Consider the following 20287-nt stretch of genomic DNA (forward strand, 5'->3'; position numbering starts at 1 on the left):
AACATATCTCAACCTCTGTTGCTTCCATTTGGACCCCTCTTCTTTTAAATATGTCTCTCACAGTTCCCTACATTTTGAAGCAATTTAAGTACCCATTTTAGTATTGCTCCTCTAAAGTACTTTCCAGATGAACCTCATGTTTCAAGTCACAGATCACCATCAAGCCTTTACAGGCTCCTCATTTACGCACATATAGCTGATGGGAAAATACAACACACTGAACGTGTTGTTATGTCACATTTCACTCAGTCTGTGAAAAACATACACCACACTGGGTCCAGCACATCCTAGTCCACTAATGGTTGTTCACTCCTAAAGTACCTTAATGTTTAGGTCTTCTCCAGTCAGTAAAGGGTCCTGATACTTATGCCCCCCCCCCCAAACATTTCCATCACACCACAACCCCCAACCCCAGCCAGCATACGTGTATCCCCAGACAGGAGACCAATCATATCATCAAACCACTGTGCAGGGGAGGGAAAGTAGGACGTGATGATGGAAACATCTGAAACAATTACAGCCCAGTGAGGGGGGGGCGGGTCAGAACAGAGCTTCAGGACAGCTTACCTGTGATCCTCAGTACTGTTTGTACCACTGACCAGGTGAGTGCAAGCAATGGATAAAGATGGCAGATTGAGATGACTTTTGGAAAAGCTCAGAAGCAAGATGATAAGCCAGTGATGGAGTTTCTTTGTAACCCCCAGCACACTCATCAATTCACATCATTTTTCAAAATGTTTTCCACATCCTGACAAATTGACGCAAGGACATGTATCTCCTCCCATCACACACACACACACACACACACACACACACACACACACACACACACACACACACACACACACACACACACACACTCTTGTCATAATCATGTTGACTGAAAAATGGATCAGAACACATAGGTTGCTACACAAGGCTAACTTGTGTCCCATGGCAGGAGGAGGCAGTGATGCTGTGAGATTGCATTAAGGTGTGCTATCAGGGATTGGTGGATAAATCTAAGTTTAAATGTCAACATAACATACAAATAGTTAAAGGAGGGTCCTTCAGAAGCTTTCAGGGTGATTGACCTAAGGTCTGTCTAGCAGCTGCTACAAAAATATCTTCAGCTTGTGTTAACCACAGTTCTCATTTCAGGCATTTCAAAAAAACACGTTTAAAAAAAAAGGTATATTTTGAGACAGAGTTGCCAGAATTGGGAGAGTGCTGACTCATTCCAGTACCACAATATATACCTAATAATTAGAATGTGTAAAATATGTGATGTTACATTTTCACATACCTTCATATAATAAATATTTCACTCACTTAACCTGTGTTCGAGCTATAGGTGGCCTTAAACATTGAGTTGCTGCTTGGATCCCTGACAGCACACAGCAGCAGGTGGAGAGATGAGAGAAGGAGACAGCAGGACAGTCCACTAGCTAAATGACTATACCATATACCTATAATGCATATTGTATAACTGCATGTATAACTACTGAGCTTGCATGTCTACAGATCAATTGTGCAAATGTTTTACAGTTCAGAAATTATGAATGACAAACTGTAATTTTGACCTGATGGTGGATGTGGTGTTAACATTTGTTTTAGAAGATCTGTCACTCAATGTATGGACTGCAGGACTTGGATAATTGAGCATCCCTTCAAGCTGGTTATCTTGAGTCTGATCAAAGTAATCATTGAAAAAGGTTAGGCTCTGATTGAATATGTTGAATACGCAGTCACAGAACAGCTTCCTGTGGGGTACCACACAAAGGGCTTGTCCTGATACTTGACTGACTGTCAAATTAAAGGAAAATTTGAGTTTCCCTGATGGGGTCAAAACTAGTGTAGCTGCTCCCTCTGCTGCCTGCAGGGTGAGCTGCACTCTGATGGATTATACAATGATATAGTGGACTGCTCTGCTGTCTAGTGGGAAGATGAGCAGTAGAGAGATATGGAGGGGGGGGTAAGGAAAGGCAACAGGCACGCTGTGCTTCTCATTCCCCATTACCTAGGCCTGTAGAGTCAGTACCGTTGTCTGCCAACAGAAGAGGAGAGGAGACAGGAGAGAGAGGGGGGGTGTGAGAGGACTGAGATGGGCAACATCTTCTCGGGTTTGGAGGAAAACGTTTCTGTCAAAGTTTGAAATGCAACAACACTTTCTCCTGAAGAAAAAGTTGTGATGAAAATTGCTCTGTGTGGAAAGTGAGTAGGAAAAGATTGTGTGCATGTGTGTGTGTTTTTGTTTCTGTGTGTGTGTACGTGTGTGTGTGTACGTGTGTGTGTGTACGTGTGTGTACGTGTGTGTGTGTACGTGTGTGTGTGTGTGTGTGTGTGTGTGTGTGTGTGTGTGTGTGTGTGTGTGTTTGAATTGGTTCATCCATCAGTGACAGACCCGTTCTTTCTCCATCTGATACAAACAAAGAGGCCAGTGTTTACTAAAGGGCCTCACTCACTTTTTATTTCTAAGTGTGTGTCTGTCACACACACACACACACACACACGTTCCAGTGATGCACACAGCCAGACTCTTACGAGGTAGTCACCCTATCGAACCAGTCTAGTTGCCAGGCAGAAGAATGGCTGTAATTCCGTGGTAAAACCAGACACAATGCAGCAGAGAGAAGCTACAGTGTCAGATGATGCCAAATCCCATTCAAAACGTTCAGAAATGATCCTATTCAAGTTTTAAAAACTAAATTATTGTAAGATAATTTATTAAAGAATAATCATTTACTGTATTATTTTTGCTTCCCTACCAATGACTCTATTTTCATTTTGAGTCATTTTCTAACAGCTGGTTGCTGTAGGTTAAGGAAACATTAAAGGAAGAAAATGTTATGTGGTTAAAGAGTTTTTAAAACAATTAGGCTACAAGACAAAGAGAGGTAAGATACATCAGGCTTTGTATATCCTAAAAGAACTTTAAACGAACAATTGATTATTGGCATTATTGTCTCATCCTTATCATTTCAAAATCAATGGCTCAAAGTGGTTGGCACTAACATAATCGAGTCAGCTTAGAACTGTGACTTTTTTTAACCTTCTTTAAACCAATAACATAAACTATTAAACGTAAAAAACAATGAACTTGCTATGTTTTTTTCCCCTCCAGTGAATTGGCTGCGTGTACAGTGAGTTTTAATGTCTCACCACATCTTTATGGAAGCACTGACTGTTTTTTTTTTGTTGGTATGAATAATCACCTTCATTTGTGAAGTGTGGGGATTCCTCAGCGAACACTTCCCCCGCCCCCACCTGTGTGAGCGCTGACAGGAAGAACTTGTAGCGGGTGGATCGGTCCGGCAGGCGGAGGCTGAACTCTGTCACATTGGGAAGGAAGGTCTCCAGCTGGTGGCGGCCCATCCTGGAGGCGTTGACTACACACACAATCACAGAGAACGACAGAGGGTCAGTTTGCTGTCAGAATTTGCCACACATGATCAGATTTACTCAAGTACTGTACTTAAGTAACATGTGGTTGAACTTGAGTATTTCCATTTTATGCTAGTTTTACTCCACTACATTTATTGAATACCTTTAGTTACTTCACAGATGTGGATGAATGATGTGAAATATAATCAAATGTTAAATCAGACTTTAGTTCCACCTGGAGTAAATCCACAAGCTACCCTGCAGTATACAAAGTCATTCAAACTAGCTGCACCTTTACCAGCTTTGAGAACACTTTCATGATCAATCATTATAAAACATATCATATATTATTCTGAAATGGACCAATCTGCACAATGACTATTTTTACTTTTGGCACTTTAACTATATTTTGATGCTAATAGTTTTCTACTTTTACTTGAGGAACATTTTGATTACAGGACTTTTACTGTAACAGAGTATTCCTACACTCTGGTACTTTTACTGAAGTACAAGATGTGAGTAATACTGCCACCTCTGTAAATGATCAAACGGTGAGTCTGGCACTACTGTAGCTGTCACCTCTGTGCTTCCTCCTCACAGTTCATCTTTTGACTGGCCACCGTTACTGTTACTCAGGTGTGTAGAAGTGTTTTCATTCATTCTGCTGCCCTGCTGTGTCTCACATTGTAAACTAATGTGGTCAAAATGCAATTTACTTAACATTCCTGTTCCAAACATTCCAAAACAAATGATTTCAGGATGTTAGTGCCAGAAAAATAACATGTGTGCTTGTATAGCACTTTTTTAGAAAATAATTAGGATCACTTTCATAACGTTTTGGGTTCTATTCATATGTATAGCATCTGCAGTCTTGTGGGTCCATTTTCTAAATCTTTCAACATGTTTGCATTTTTTAACTCACAAATGAGTTTTTATTTTGTGTAAATAAGGTCTATTGACCATACATTTCTGAAAAGAAGAGTAAAACTTGTGTTAATACTGTAAGTATGAATAAAGTTGGCTTATAAGGTGTAACACAGATTTGGGTGAATATGTATACAGTTTATACTATGTAGGACAGAAGTTGCACAGTGGAAACGAAGACAGCACAAGGGTTGAATAAAAACTATAAACCAAAAAAAAGAATCAACCCAGTAATAAAATGCTTTCTGTCTGAAGGCTGGAGGTCTGTATTTATCTGAGTTGAGTTTAGTCGTTTTGATCAATGTGAGCAGCTCACCTGTCTGGTACTTGAGCTGGTAACCAATCAGGAGGCCGTTGGGCTCTAGAGGCTTGTCCCATTGAAGGTGGATGGTGTCAAAACCTCTCCTGTTTATCCTGAAAAACTTGGGAGCATCCGGCACTAAAAATACACACACACACACACACACACACACACACACACACACACACACACACACACACACACACACACACACACAACACAATAAAGGGGTCAGGAGTTAAAAGCTACTTCCATAGTCAATCTGAATTCTGGCAGTATGGTTGAGGTCTGGTTCTGCATATTAAAAAGTCTGAACACTTGAAATAAGATGTGGTTTCTCTTGTAGGATATATTTCAGTAGTGAGGCAGCGTTCTCACCCCCCTCCTTGGTGGTGATCTCCACCGTGTTGCTGGGCGGACCCTCTAAGCCGCTGTTGGCCACCACCATGAACATCTTGTATTTAGAGAATGGCACCAGGTCGCTGAGGACTCCCGATGGCTCTGCAACTACGCTGTAGAACCCTTTGGTCTTCTTCTCTTTACTGACCAGCAGACCTGGAACCAGACTGGACTCACGCCAGTAGTACAACTGGGGAGGAGCAGGAGAAGGAAGTGGTTATTATGTGAAATACCATCGGAGGAGATGAAACCAGAGAAACTGAGATTTAGAGTGTGTGTAGCAGGCACAGAATCAAAGTCACACAGGCTCACTCTGTTTTTTCTGCAGAAAGTAACATTCAGGTCCACATTCAAATACAATTTCCGGGTGGAATTTCTGGTTAATAATTTGATCAGGTATAGCAAACACTTCACACATAAATGCAAATATCTAAAGGTTAAGCCCCACTTCACTGGACAGAAGAACTAACAAAACATTTTTTTAAAGTTTTAAACAGTTTATCTTAAAATGCTTAATTTTTCCCTTGACAGGGTTCACACACTTTTTCACCAATGATTTTCAATGACTTTTCCATGACTTCTCCAGGAACTTTACCTAATTTTCCATGACCAAAGAAATGACTCTTTCTCAGCGGTACCACTGAAAATGGTTTATTTTAACACGGAACAGGAAAATAAGGTCTGCATATGAAACATGTTGTGCCTATCTAAAACAAATCCAATAGGCTTACTAGCTTCTACACGCTAAAGCAACTAAAATTTCTCACCAGCAAAACACCTCGACAGTTAAATGCCATTTTACGTTTCATTACTATACGATACAGTATTTATTATCATTATAGTATTACTATGTTGGCGATTAGATAAAATATAAATTATATTTGATGCAACTCTAGTTAAATTTCCATGACTTTTCCAAAAAACTTTGGGAAAAATATTGTTTTCCATAACTTTTCCAGGGCCTGGAATTAGCATTTTGAATTTCCATGACTTTTCCAGGTTTTTAATGACCGTAAGAACCCTGCTTGAATACAAAGAAAATGTAACAAAGAAAATGTAACAAAAGCCTATTATTTCTCACTATTAAATGATGAACAGTAAATAGTCCTGCATTACGGTGTATTCCACATCTGTTCTACCCAAACCCTGCAGTGGTTCCTGACATCAGAGAGAGAGGACCCACCCTGTACTCCTTGAACTCCCCCTGCACAGAGCTCAGGTCGACGGGCCTCCAGTGAAGGTTCACCTTGGTGCTGTCGGCCTTCAACACCCGCAAGTCAGTGGGAGCGTCGCTGGGATCTGAACGCACGGAGAAATGGGCATGTTATGTTTTATTTATGGAAAGGTGCAGTTCTGTTCATAAAGAAATAAACAAGTTCTGTCAGTGGGGCTCTTATTGCTTCGCAGACAACAGCACTAAGGGATAAAAAGCTATTTTAGGCGCAAGATTTAACAATGATATTGTAAGACGCTGAGTTTTTGTCATCCTGAAAAGCTTCAACACGAAATATCTACCAGCTTTATTCAAAGAATCAACTTCCTATTGGCTTTCACCAATGACTCTGCAGTACTCACTGTCCTCCCCAGAGTACCCAGTGACCACATTGGACTCGGGCCCCTGCCCAAACTCGTTCCTGGCCTGGATTTTGATCTCGTAAGGCACGTAGGTTTCTGTGTTGTGGACGACATGTTTGGGCCCCGCTGTGGTCACATTCCTCCACTCCTCCCCTGCATCCTTCCTCCTCCACCACACACTGTAGTGCATGTTGGGGCCATTTCTCTCCAGATCCAGCAGAGGCTGGAGAAAACAGAAAGTGGGCTGTTAAAGAATGTTTTCTGAATACAGTGTTTTCAAATTAGTAAGAGATGAAAACACTTAAGATGAAGTCAGCCATTAGCCAACTTTTTCATGGAAGTTAAAACAGTTTCAAACATTATTTTCAGTCAAATAAATACCATTAAAACAACTAATACTTCGATATACCACTTGATTTTACCGTCCCAATTCCATCCATGATCATTTCTTAGAATAATGCATTCATTGCCGTTACTAACAATAGCAATGTCCTGCCCTCAACATGTCCTACCTCCCAGGTGATCTCCATATTGTCCTTCTTGGATCCCCATCCTCGTAGTCCTCTGGGAATAGCATCTGGGACTTTTGTTAACAGAACAAACAAGTCAACAGTATTACAATTACATTAAAGAATGTACCCACACCAGAGTTTTGAACTCTTTCATGTATAGAGCAACTTTGTCTCAAGCTAGCTACCGTACTTGGCATTGTGTAGCAGTCAGTAAATATAGTACAGTATAATACTATACTTATATACAAATACAACAGCATACACCAGGATGGTATATGATATGATTAAGTATTTGTTTTGTTTTTTATACACAGTATGACATGTTATTTATATATATTATTAGAATAACATAATCAAGTGTATAATATAATATGAGATATTAAGCATAACAGAGTATATCATTGTATATTATAATATATACATATTTAGGAGAAATCATTCCTATTCAAGCAAGACTGCAAAATAAGAGCGCAATTATTTTATTTTATTTACATTTATTGTGAAGAATGTTTTTTTCTGCTTCCATATGTAAAGCAGCTAGAAGGAAAAATCCTGGCTTCAGGTTATTTCAGTTTGAGGATATTATCTTACAGGCTGGAAATTCTTTATTTAAGAGGACACTTCCACAACTTCAAATCAAAGGTCACAGTTTGTTTTGTGTAAAGAACATGAAGTTATTATCTGATGTGAAGACATGTAACCTCAGAGTCTTTTAACAGCCAGAAGCAGATGATGTCAGATGGGTTCGTGTGGTGCTGCTCACCCGCTCCGCTGGTCTTGTATCGGGGGGAGGGCCGGCTGGGGGTGCTCTGGCCCACGGAGTTGAAGGCGATGACTCTGAACTGGTAGTTGACGAAGGGGTTGAGCTGCAGGATGACAGAGTTCAGGTCTCCGGGGTACGAGGATAGGTCCTGCCACCTGCCGGACTCCCATCGGTCCTCCTCAAACTGGACCAGGAACTCTGCAGAGACACAGAGCCGAGTGAGGAGAGGGAGACCAGAGGGGGGGTGTTCCTCAGGGGGGGTCATTATAGCTTTGTCTTCATTAATGAGCTACACTCTGTCAGGAAACTGACATAGCAAGCTATGCTTGTGTAGGGCTGGGCTTTATATCGATTAGTATCAATTTGTGATATGAGAATGGATATGGTCTCAGATTTGGGGTATTGTAATTGTTGTCTTATAATGGTTTGAGAAGCAGTAACAGTGAAATCATGTCATTTTTCTGAATTCACATGAAATCACTGTTTAATTTTTTTCCTTTACCCACCTAGTCACTTCATCTTCATTAATGATGATTATTTATCAAAAATCTGACTGTTTAGTTATTTGTCAAAGCATCAATAGTCAACCCTAAAATATCGTTAAAATATCAATACTGAGATGTTGGGTCAAAATATTGTGATAGGACTTTCTTCATAGAGACTAGCCCTATGCTTGTGACACCTGTCAAGGTTCTGACCTGTGATCGGACTCCTGTGGTCGTTCCCGGGGATCCAAGTGAGGCGAACACTGCGGGCCGCGGGGTCCGACAGGTCCAGATCCATGGGAGGGTCCGGACGGTCTGCAGAGAAACTGAGCTTAGACAAGGGAACACACTCCAACACACACATGCAGGCAACTACAGGCATGCTGCAGTACACGTGTCACTCATACTGAACAAGATCATTTTAGCTCCTAATCTGTCAATCAATCTTAAATCAAGCCACACCATTAGATTTTGTTATCACCCAATAACACCTCCAAATCTCCTCCCAATACAACCATTTTTTCTTTTTAGGAAATTGTTAATATATAACCTTGTGAAATTAGTAAAATATAAAAACAACTCTACTAGTCCACAAACTCAGAATGGGTGGAATATGGCTCTAAATGGGACATCACGAGCAGTCTGGACAAACATTTTCAGACTTACTATGAGAGTAAATGACTGGACAGGATGGATTGTGATGCATGCAAGTCATGTACGAATCCCTTATAATAAATAATATAATTACAGCAGAAGCACAATTAAAAAAAGACGGCGAGGACAAAAAGTAAAAGAAAAGACGACTAACAGAAAAACCATCAGAACAGAAAAGAAAAGACAAAGAGATTTCCACCAAGCCGTGTGTTACCTGGAGGCAAGGCACTAGAGACTGAGGGGTGGAGGGAGGCTTCCTCTGTGGGGGGGGGGGGCCAGGAAGTGGGGGTAAAGGTTAGAGTTTGAAGGTTAGTCTAGAAGCCAGTCATCAGCTAAGGAGCACAATAGTCAACATGTCATTTAGTATTGTATTAATACAGGTCAGACCACTAATATGTACAAATAATGTTCACACAGCATGTTCAAACTGAGCAGACAAAGCAGCTTCTCTGCAGCACTATAGCACAGAACTACAGTATCTCAGGACGCTGCATGCAAACGGCTACATCAGTGACAGTAAGTAGTGTTAAGGCTAAGCTAGCTAAGCATTTTGGTATGTAGTACACATATGCATGATTTCCACTTGAAGACATACAGAGCTGAAAAATAGTTAAGTGTCAGGAAGAACTGAGGACATTGACAGTAAATGTTTAAAGTTAATCGTTATAAGAAATAAGACAACAAAAACAAAAAGGTTATAGTGTCTATTTATGTGTATCGGTGCTGGAGGGGGCAAGAGAGGACATCACTTGAACATTTCAATGTTGACAAACTGCCTACTTCTACTTTACTATAGCCTTAACACTATATCTAAATGTGAGTTAAAGCAATTATACTTTAAGATATTCAACTGGCATCCATAGTTAGATCTTTACACAACATTATTTTGCATGGAAATGACATAAGGTTACACTTTAGAGTTTTTTTTATACGACATAAAACTCAATTAGTATATTGAATGTGAATTTGTGATTGTCTCCAGCTGCTCAGATTGTGTACCTAACACAGTGAGGCGGGCTGAGGCTGAGTCCTCGTCTATCTCAGATCTCACAGAGCAGCTGTATGTGCCCTCATCGCCTTCGTTCACATTAGGGATGGTCAGGGACTGCTCGTTTTTCTTCAGCCTGGGGGGGGGGGACAGACACAGAGAAGGATTGCTTGTTAAACATCAAGAATTCAAGTTCATCTCTCTATGTGAAATGGATCAGGCATGCAATGCTAAAATCAACTAACTGTCCAGGTTTTGAAGACGTAAAGTGGGTTTCTCACCCTTAAGATATTCTATGCTCATGCTGTGATCACACTTTTATTTTACAGTCAGTCACTTCTCCGCAAATATTGTGTTATTTTTTTTGGGAACATTGTCCCATATGTACCCTGCCTTATAAACTACACCATGTATAGACCAAGAAAAATGTTATTTTTTTTTGCAATGAAAGCATCTTTATTCAAGTTGACTAAGAATATACTAATGTTTCAAAATGAATGTGCTTATCTGCCAAATATTAGACTTACAGTATACAACCCATATTACCTTAACATTTCAATTAATCACAAACAAACTAAGGACCGATGGTACACCATATTCATCTTATTAAATTCCTTTGAGGTGAGTAGAGTAAAGGGGATTTCTTTGTGGAAAAATGACCACTTTGCATAAAATGTCTTTTTTATCTGTTGAAACACTGACAGGATAGCTGGTGGTTGACTCTACAGGTGCAGCATCAGAGGTTGTGTAATGTAGGTGTAGGTGCTGGTACCTCCATCCCAGGTGGAGGGGCTTGTCGTCCTTGGTCCAGCTCACAGTGACGGGCAGGCTGGGGTCAGAGGTCACCTTACAGTCCAGGTGGACCGTGGAGCCCCGGATGGCGGACTGGTGCTCCGGGGCTCTGATTATACGTGTGGGCTCTGAGGTGGAGGGAGGTGAAGGGGGAACACAAACACACAGTCACACACACATACTACATGAACTCACTCATTTAGAGGCATCCAGGAGAATGAGTGACAGGTGACATCAGGACAGCAGATAGCTTACACATCTTCCGGCGCAAACTCATCTCTTTCGACTCCACTTCGAGCGATAGAATTACTAACAAAGCACTTATATACTAATAAAGGGCTGGCTTATCTAAAGCCAGTTGAGTAGCACTTGAAATGTTTGACTCTATGAAACCTGATGTACTTATATGATTCTGTTTTCTTCAAGTTTGTATCTTCTTGGTCGAATGCACTTATTGTAAGTCGCTTTGGATAAAAGCGTCAGCTAAATGCAATGTAATGTAATGCAATGCAATGTAATGTAATGTGTGTCTGATGGCTGACAGGGAGCAGGTGGATGGAACACACTCTTTTCTAAAAGGCTAACACACACAATATCACTTCACTGTTAGCAGCACAGCTCCCAACATCTTTCTGTTGAAGCAGGTGAACTAAATCTGCACCAGGAGAGATGACATTACTTTCAGCACAATCTGCTGTTAATAACACAAACATATACAATTCTCTTTTCCTTTGAGAAGCTATTTTGTAAGAAATGCACGGCATCATTGTAAAGTGCTGTGCTTTGATGTCCAACCCTCCACCGCCTCCTCCTGCAGCCCCTTTGCAGAATAAGAACCTCCCACTTCCTGGACTGGCAAATTCTTCTTAAAGATATTTATCTATTTGTAACTGATTGTTGTGCTTTTTAAATATGGGGTTCCGTACTTGTCATTTGACCAGACAAATTGTAATGAAAACTAAAATTGTACCTGTTGGTAAAGAGAAGTTAAGGAAGTTTGATTAAAGGCACGAGAGATTTGAAAAATGTCCAGCGGTGCGGGCTGTTTGGCACAAGGGAAAGAAATAATTTAATTCAACACAAATGTCCTCTTTTACCAAACCAGGTCATGGGATTCCATGAAGAATTCATAACTGGACATGAGTTCTTGCATGGTTACAGGATTTAATATCAGCATCAGTCTGAGGGCAGCAGTGGTGACTGACCTTTGACCTCCAGGCGGACCTGGTTCTCGGCCTTTCCCAGCATGCTGCTGGCCACACAGGTGTAGGTGCCCTCGTCCTCCATTCTGGCCCGTATGATCTCCAGGGTGCCGTTGACATAAACGCGGTACTGCCCGCCATCCAGCCCACTGCCCTGTCCGTTCTTAAACCTACACACATTAAAAACACAGAGTATAAACAAGTGCATTCCATAATAGAGTACCACTTGCTATAATACACATGGACATGGTCCTCCAGCGCAGTGTTTTTCAACATTTTTTGAGCCCCGGTAAATGTTCTAACATTAAAGAAATCCCACAGTTCACCAACAAGCAAAAAGAAACAAAATGATACGCTGTAGCTTAAAACAGCGTATATAAAATGAAGATATAATGAAGATTTAATAACAAGGCTTTCAATTTGGCCACAAGTTCAGCTGCTAATAGCTAGCTTAGAGCTCTCTCAGGCACCTTTGTGGTGTTTCTCAGAAATGTTACCTATTTCTCAGTTTGTTTACGAAGGCTAACAAAATAGTCTGTGTTCCAAATCCAAACGAAAGATAACTTTCACTGTATTGCCTCCAGCTCACCGTTCTTTCTTTATTTTACCACCACTCATACTAGGATCTTCCTCTGGGTTGGATTTTGTCCAGGATCCAGTTCAGTTTTTCCAAATATTCATTCAACGGTGTTCGTCTTCTCAACGCAACCTCTCCCGCACATCACTCAATTCTACTGTTTTAACGGGCTAGCTACTGCCACAGAAGAGTATTTAAGTACTCAGCTAGCTGCTACATTGCAGGCACAGACGTACAACGATGGCAAGTTATTTGCATTTTTGGACCAATTTAGTGAATAGCACAACTTCGGCACACCTGACCATCTCTCACGGCACATCAGTTGGAAATCACTGCTCCAGAGGATGATGACTACACAAATATTTCTGCATCTGAGTAACCAACATGTGGTGAGAGGCTCACCAGCGCAGGTCCGGCAGAGGGGAACCGAAGAAGGGACAGTCCAGGAAGGTGCGGTTGTTCTGGATGACTTTAATCAGCTGGTTCTTAGGAGCCAGCATCCTCGGAGGCATGTCTTCAGAGAGCACAGCGGATCACACATTTACCAATTCAATTCTTACAATGTCAATTGTTTCGATGTTTTAGCAACATTTCATTTCATAAAAACTCAATCCCAATAGGCTCTTATCCAGCCAAACACTTTGTAGAAAAGCAAATACTGTATGTTATTCATAATATAACTAATGTGAAGTGTATACTTCCGGACAATGCAACATAAATGAAAACAAGAGAAGTATAAGTGTAAATATATGGGGAAAAGGTTTTCACAAAATGCTATCCAAATTTGATTATTGAAGATATTGTGTCTGGATGCATATCTGCTTTAGAGATTTCAGGGCTACAGAGAGACGTGTAACTTCAGCGCAGTTTAGTGAATGCTCTGCATCCATTCTGAAACCCTGAGTGTCTCACCGAGCACGCTGACGAAGGCGTTGGCCAGCAGGTAGCCGTGCTCGTTGGAGGCGTTGCACTGGTACACAGCGCTGCTTCCGATCTGTACCGAGCGGAAGATGAGGGTGTCCCCCTGCACCTGTCTGCTGGGGTTGTGTGGAGAGCCTGAGGGTGAGGGGGGGGGCACAGAATGGAGTGTTACAGCCTTACAGAAAGCATTTTAAGATATACAGTAGAGACATATTCTAAACTTGATTTGATGAGTCGTAACTTTGATGGTCCGTGAATAATAAACCTTACAACCTGTTTGTCTTTATCATGCCAAGCCGGTTCCCCTGTATCTGGACTACATATGGTCTTTTTGAAAGAGGCAGGGCCTCAGGCAAGAACATTTGCAAAACAAATGTATCCAATTTTTCTGTGAGGCTCGTTAGTATGAGGATTCCATTTCAGATTAAGCAAACTCTCTTGAAAGTACAAACTTGTTTTAAATTCAAGAGAGCTCCTGTTTGAAATATAATCATAAAATTATAGCTTACAGTAGATGATGTTACACTGACAGGCGTTATATCACACGGTCGTACTTGACAGACATCTTTATTAAGACCCTGATGAAGCTGTTGGATAACATCATTTTTCCCAAACAACTTCTGACCTGTACTTAAATAAAAATAACTCTGTCAATTGGTAAGCCTCCTATGCTGAGGATATATATAAACACACACACTTTTCTGTGAGGAACATTTGTATTGTGTGCTATGGAATAACAATATAATAATATTGAAGAAAGTGGAACACCTACAAGACACTATGTTCGGAGAAACTCCAAGAAAGTAAGTGTACATAACTATGACATGGGTTACTAGTTACTAGTTACTAGTTACTGAGCCTCAGACCTGGCTGTAACACTGCTTTTAAATATAGACTCACAAATTGATTTTTAAAAATTATAAAAGCATAAAATGGAAATAAGTGGAGCAATTTGCAACCTTCAGTTTAGTTTGTTATTTTGTAATAAAAAAACAAGTGTTCATTTGTTTAAAATAATTGCAATGCCAAGTGACCGGTATTTTATTGAATAATATTTATAAGAACAAAGACAGGAGGAATATTTACTGTCTATGGGCTGTCCGTTGATCAGCCACTGGATGTTGGTTTTGGGGTTTCCGTTTGCGCGACACACCAGGCGCCCGTTCTCGTCAGGGGCCAGCACCAGGTTCGCAGGTTTGTCCAGCCAATAAGGAGCCGCTGTGGGACACAGAGAGGCAGATCAGCACGAGGGACTCAAACACATATTTTAATGAACACATAACCTCTGTAACCTCCTCACCTTTGACCTGGACAAAGATGGAGTGGCGTATGCTGCCTAAATGACTGTTGGCCATGCACACATACTCCCCAGCATCCTCCTCCGACACGTTGGTGATCTTCAGGGTCTTGTTGTAGTTCTCGAACTTCGTCCGCCCTGGCAGGTCCCCCCCCTTCTTAAACCACTTGATGGCGGGGGTCGGCCTGTAGGGGAAGGACAGAGGTGAGTTTTTTTTATGAGAGGGGCACATTCAATGTGGGACAAAGGAGACAAGGCATTGATCAAGAGTAAACTTTTGGTTCAGTATAAAGTCATAAGGCGCTCAAAAACTCATAAAATACAATTATTGTTGTTTGTTTAAGTTACAGAAATTATGTCAATTACTTACTGACAATTTGGCCGGCGTGTGTGTGTGTGTGTGTGTGTGTGTGTGTGTGTGTGTGTGTGTGTGTGTGTGTGTGTGTGTGTGTGTGTGTGTGTGTGTGTGTGTGTGTGTGAGCTCACAGTCCAGCAGCGATACACTCCAGCAGCAGTTGCTCGTCTCGTAGCACCATCTTGGAGCTCTCACTCCCTGAGGGTGAGAGGAAGGTGGGCGTGGACTCTGCCAGTTTACGGCCTGCAGACAAGGTGGGGGTATTACACACACACAAAAACACACACACACACACACACACACACACACACACACACACAGTTGATCTGTGTACCAAGACTTCTTACAAGGGGCTGCACATCCTCCTTGTAGGCACTGAGAAGTTAATCTAACACTATTATTCCCATAATTTCCTTGTGGCTGTGTTCCATCCCTGCCAGGCTCTCCCTGCAGTCTGTTGAGGGGCCAGAGCGGCCTGTAAATGGGTTTAACACCCTCTGGCTTGTCTCACAGGAAGACATTAGGAGATGCAGAAAAAACAATGGAGTCATTGATCTTGCTTTAGGTTTGGCGAGGGGACAGAGATGGGAAAGATTGCCATGAAAGGCTCAAACTAATCTCATTACAGCAGAACACTGCAAGTTTTATCAGCTGCTTTATCAAACATCAAACTAAACCGTATTTTAGGTCATGGACTCTAGTTGACGCTATTAAACAAACTGCTGTTAAACCTCCCTGTAGGGCTTGGCTTAAGCATGTGTAACCTTGCCAAAACCAGAGCAGCCTTTAGAACAGAACCCTGTGTTGTGTGGAGTTGGCTTCTACAGCCTTTAATAATCCACACATAGCGAATGACTGGGGAGGAGGATTGATGATAAAGATTTATTTGAAACCTTTGCTGAATGTACATTTTATTTATACAGTTCTATAGAGAAAGTCTCAGTATTTATAAGTTTTGGACCCAAAACGTTTGAGCCTAAATGAATCAGTCAGTGTGGGGTGTGATCAAACTGCAGAGCGCTGTCTTTGTTTCTATACTACACCAGGACGTATGTGGCATTTTAATCCTGCGTGTATCAGCGTGAACTCACTTTTCCTGTTTTATCTACGGTAAAGAATACTGAGTCATTTAAAATGCAAAAGTATTTATGCAAGATGAACACTTTAAAGGTTTCACTTTTGAAGGCCCAATTTGGAAGTCAAAGTAAAGAGGGTGCAGCTGAAATGTCCATTATACTGTAACCCTTAATTGCACAGAAAACTTGAACCAAGTGGGTTTATAAACCGTTATGGAACTGTTTTCCTTAATTTTCTCTTCTACTGTACATGAGTTCTCACCATATCATTGTATGACAGCTAAGATTTATTTCCCAATGGAAAAAAAACTAATTGTAATAAAACCTGATCATCCATCAGTCTATCCAGGCTAACTAGTTAACATGGCATGAGTTTAGAGTCACCCTTTGACATTCAGCTTAATGCCCATACAGGTTAAGGCTGACCCTGTACTACATCTGACTGTATGCAGCATTATCATTGATATTTGACTCATATTGTTTGGAACTACACCACTGACTGAACATTTATATTTATTTCCAATTGATGCGTTTGATGCCAAGACTGATTTAGCTGGCCCTTTGATCTGTACTACATTCTATATGCACATTTCCAGTCTGATCCAATCACGAGACAGATGCTGTTAACACTGTGGACATACAATCCAATAAGCAGAGAGCTGGAGCTTGCAGAGATGTGTGGGGTTAAATTAGCATTAGCCTCTTTTGTGATGCAGATCTGTGTGGGATTAAAGCATCTGTTAGTCGGTTAGTTTCTCCAGCGGTCAGAAAAGGAGGATCTGTTATTGTCAGTGACACTGTGAGGAGAAGAGGAGTGAACAGAGGGGGACATGTAGAGAAGGCGGTTGAAGGTAAGAAATGCTGATCATCCAGTACACAATCGCTATAGAGTGAGCTACGGCAATGCAGAGAGCACCCTGGAGACATGACATCCTGCTGACGAGGCTGGCAAGGCTTCCCAGGGTGCATTGCAGATGTATACCCCCTCCCACTGACAAAAAAGACAGGGTTGTGTTTTTGCTTCTGTGTGTGTTCTTAAGAGATCAGTGATCAAATAGCTAGCATGTGTGTTTCTGTGTGGGTATGAGCGGGTTTGGGGAGTAATGGATTACATGTAACTGTATTACATAATCAGGATATTTATGCAAAAGGTGGAAACCTGATTTATCAAACAAAAATACTGTGTATGCTTTTAACTGATTTGTTTAACAGCATTTGTAAACTATACTATTCTGTAAGCCTCAAATATAAGAGGACACATTTTTGATCCTAAATATCTTGGTTTCATCTTTTCCAAAGGCAAATTGTTCTGTTGTCTTAAATAATACACTAAAAAACCTTTTATTGATTTGTCTTTTCTCTTGGATCTATTTGCATTGCATTTGACCCTGAGGACATCCAAAAGTAACGTAAAGTAATCAGGTTACATTAATTGTATATTGTGATACTCAGATTACATTAATGATTGATTCAGGTAATATAACGGATTACATTTTGAAAGTAACCCTCCCAACCCTGGGTATGAGTGGTCGCATGTGAGAATTTAGAAATATGTGAGTCACGCACACATGAAAGTAGGATGCAGCAAACCTTATTTGCATAAATATATATGACTATTAAGGACCCCAGCATGAATCCACACTGAATATTCATCATTTGACCTAAGCCTCGTCGAGTCTTCAGTCCCACTGGGCCTCGGAGCCAGCCCAGTCTATCTGCTCCCTTTGGGACATATCCCATCCACCCCTGGGGTTCACTGCCCCCCTCGTCAACCATACAGCCCCCCCCCGTTCAGCGAAAGGCACATATGTTGCCCCTTTGGCTGATCTCTTCCCTCCAGCTATGGGCAGATTCAATAGGTGTATGTCATAATGAATAAACTCCTTCTCTACTGCATGTGCAATACAGTTCAATGATGGATGATTTGCGTGTTAATAACTGTATGTTTATTCATTACATGTGATCATTTAACATTGATTTAAAGGTGGAATTATGGACTAAATAAGATGAATACATTTTCCACTGTGTGAGTTTATACAGGGGTCAGAGAGGTTAGTCTTTTATTGGATGTCACATCTGGTCCTGTCCTCATACACTGCACCGACACATTAACGGATTCAATCTATATTACAACTGGTGTTAATCCAACTATGTCCATGCTGAGAGGGTGAAATGACTCAACACTTTCTAAAAGTACTAAAACTCAATTCCTGTTACACTGGTTTTAGTAAAGGGACACATTCAACAATATATTTTTACTAAATTCAGTTAGCCCAGCTTTCCTGGATATTTTTGGCACAATCCTCGGGTCCCCAAAGTGATCTGACAACATTTGATTAGTATGTATCAAGCAATAATTGAAACATGTTGCTCAAAGTGGCAGTATCTCTTGTCTGGGTTATATGATGTGTGTTGGTTGAAAACAGGAAATACTATAAATTATTTTTTGAATGATCTAAATGTGATTTTGGCCCCTATAGACCATGTAGACAAGGTTTTAAATACTTCATTTCCAAAAGTGTCAAATATCAGTTGACATCACCCGAGCTCACTTTTCTACATGAAGGTTAGGAGGTTGAATTAGTGCCTAAGGTCAGCGTGAGGTCACCGCTGGAACCTCACTGAGCTAGCGGGTTAGTGTGCTAGCCATGTTACTGTGGGACATGAATACGGACAGGAAGTGGAGCTGTCCTGACAGGAAGTGACTCACCACCATAGGGGTCAGTGGCATTGTAAGATGTTTCATCATACGGCTCTGCTGAAAACACAGGCACACACACAGAGAACCTGAACACACACATTAACAGATCTGAAGGAGACATCTTTACATTATATCAAGATCACCCAACAGGTCATGGTCTCTTATCTGCAGCAAACTGAGAAAATGGTATGAAAGGTTATGATTGAATGTATTTCATGTCATATCATGACATCACCTCTAGATGGGGATATGTCATCCTTCATTTGGAATAGATTGTGATCTAAAGCACACAGCAGGTATTGAGAGAGAAAAGGACCACAGAGTTCATACACTGTTACCTGAGGGGTCACTATATTGGCTTTGAATATTTCAGAACACATATCAAAGTCAGTATGGATCTGTGTGTTGTATACTTACTTGTCTGAACTTTGAGCGAGAAGGGGTTCTTCTGCTGGATGGTGTGTGTGAAAAGGAAGCGAGCGTTGCAGCTGTAGTCATTGTGAGCGTCTTTGGCCAAAACATTGGAGAAGTACAGGTCTCCATTCAGACCCATGGACACTCTCTTATCCTGAAGGATCGGAGACATCGCTGGAACAGAGCAGGGAGCAGAGGGAAAGAGATTCAAGATTCTCTGCCATATGCACAGTAGCTAATGGAAACCTCCACATTACTGTTACTAGGCAGTACTATTGAAAGGTATAGGATATATATCTATGATTCCCATCACACCACTCACCCACACAGAGATAGTGTTTGTGTCTGAAACAAAGCAGAAATCAAATGCTACCATCAACAACTGATCTCATCTTGTATCAAAGGCTAAACATAGCATCACTTATAGTGTGTTAGATGCTTATGTTTGTAAATGGCTGTGACTCAGGAGCTAGATGATCATCCTCCAATCGGAAGATCAGTGGTTCGATCCCCATCAATTACAGTCCAGTTGTCGACGTGTACTGGTGGCAAGATACTGAGCCCCACATTGCTTCTGTTGGCTTACAGTGTTTGAGTGTGTGTGAGTGTGTGTGACTGTTACTCTGGGCAGGTGGCCCCTCGTATGGCAGCCTCTGCTTCTGTTGGGCCTCTCTGTAATCAGCTCTGGTTCCCAGCTGATGTGTCATCCTACAGTTGCTACAGGCACATGTTAACCCCCCACGCAGACGTCCAGACAGACCGCCATCAAAGGCCATCAACACTGAAACTGCAGCGGCTGACGCCAGCCGTATGGTCGTCAAGACAACGCCTCAGGACCAATCAGCAGCCGGGCCAGCAGTTCTAATCAGGCGTTGGCGTGTTACAGTGTCTGGGCTACATGACACACTGATGTACTGTAGCTCATCTGGGAGTGTGTGTGTGTGTGTGTGTGTGTGTGTGTGTGTGTGTGTGTGTGTGTGTGTGTGTG

At 41.4% G+C, this 20287-nt stretch overlaps 1 protein-coding gene across 1 annotated transcript in view; it reads right to left on the reverse strand.

The window, feature by feature from the left end:
* nfasca (neurofascin homolog (chicken) a) overlaps positions 1-20006 on the reverse strand; it is a 44423-nt gene extending 24417 nt beyond the window's left edge. The window contains exons 1-22 of the mRNA XM_010778561.1: positions 19922-20006; positions 19303-19473; positions 19121-19165; positions 18895-18942; positions 15240-15351; positions 14757-14938; positions 14543-14674; positions 13448-13591; positions 12938-13049; positions 11962-12128; positions 10737-10884; positions 9976-10100; positions 9191-9235; positions 8536-8637; positions 7838-8035; positions 7075-7145; positions 6563-6785; positions 6171-6286; positions 4967-5177; positions 4604-4726; positions 3195-3368; positions 2000-2026 (exon numbers count right to left, since the gene is read on the reverse strand). Coding sequence (XP_010776863.1) covers positions 2000-2026; positions 3195-3368; positions 4604-4726; positions 4967-5177; positions 6171-6286; positions 6563-6785; positions 7075-7145; positions 7838-8035; positions 8536-8637; positions 9191-9235; positions 9976-10100; positions 10737-10884; positions 11962-12128; positions 12938-13049; positions 13448-13591; positions 14543-14674; positions 14757-14938; positions 15240-15351; positions 18895-18942; positions 19121-19165; positions 19303-19473; positions 19922-20006 — 2761 coding nt within the window. The remainder of the gene's footprint in view (positions 1-1999; positions 2027-3194; positions 3369-4603; positions 4727-4966; positions 5178-6170; positions 6287-6562; positions 6786-7074; positions 7146-7837; positions 8036-8535; positions 8638-9190; positions 9236-9975; positions 10101-10736; positions 10885-11961; positions 12129-12937; positions 13050-13447; positions 13592-14542; positions 14675-14756; positions 14939-15239; positions 15352-18894; positions 18943-19120; positions 19166-19302; positions 19474-19921) is intronic.
* Between the last annotated feature and the right edge of the window lie 281 nt (positions 20007-20287).

The sequence above is a fragment of the Notothenia coriiceps genome, unplaced genomic scaffold (genome assembly GCF_000735185.1).
Source record: "Notothenia coriiceps isolate Sejong01 unplaced genomic scaffold, NC01 NC01_scaffold00019273, whole genome shotgun sequence".
In the NCBI taxonomy this organism is placed as follows: Eukaryota; Metazoa; Chordata; class Actinopteri; order Perciformes; family Nototheniidae; genus Notothenia; species Notothenia coriiceps.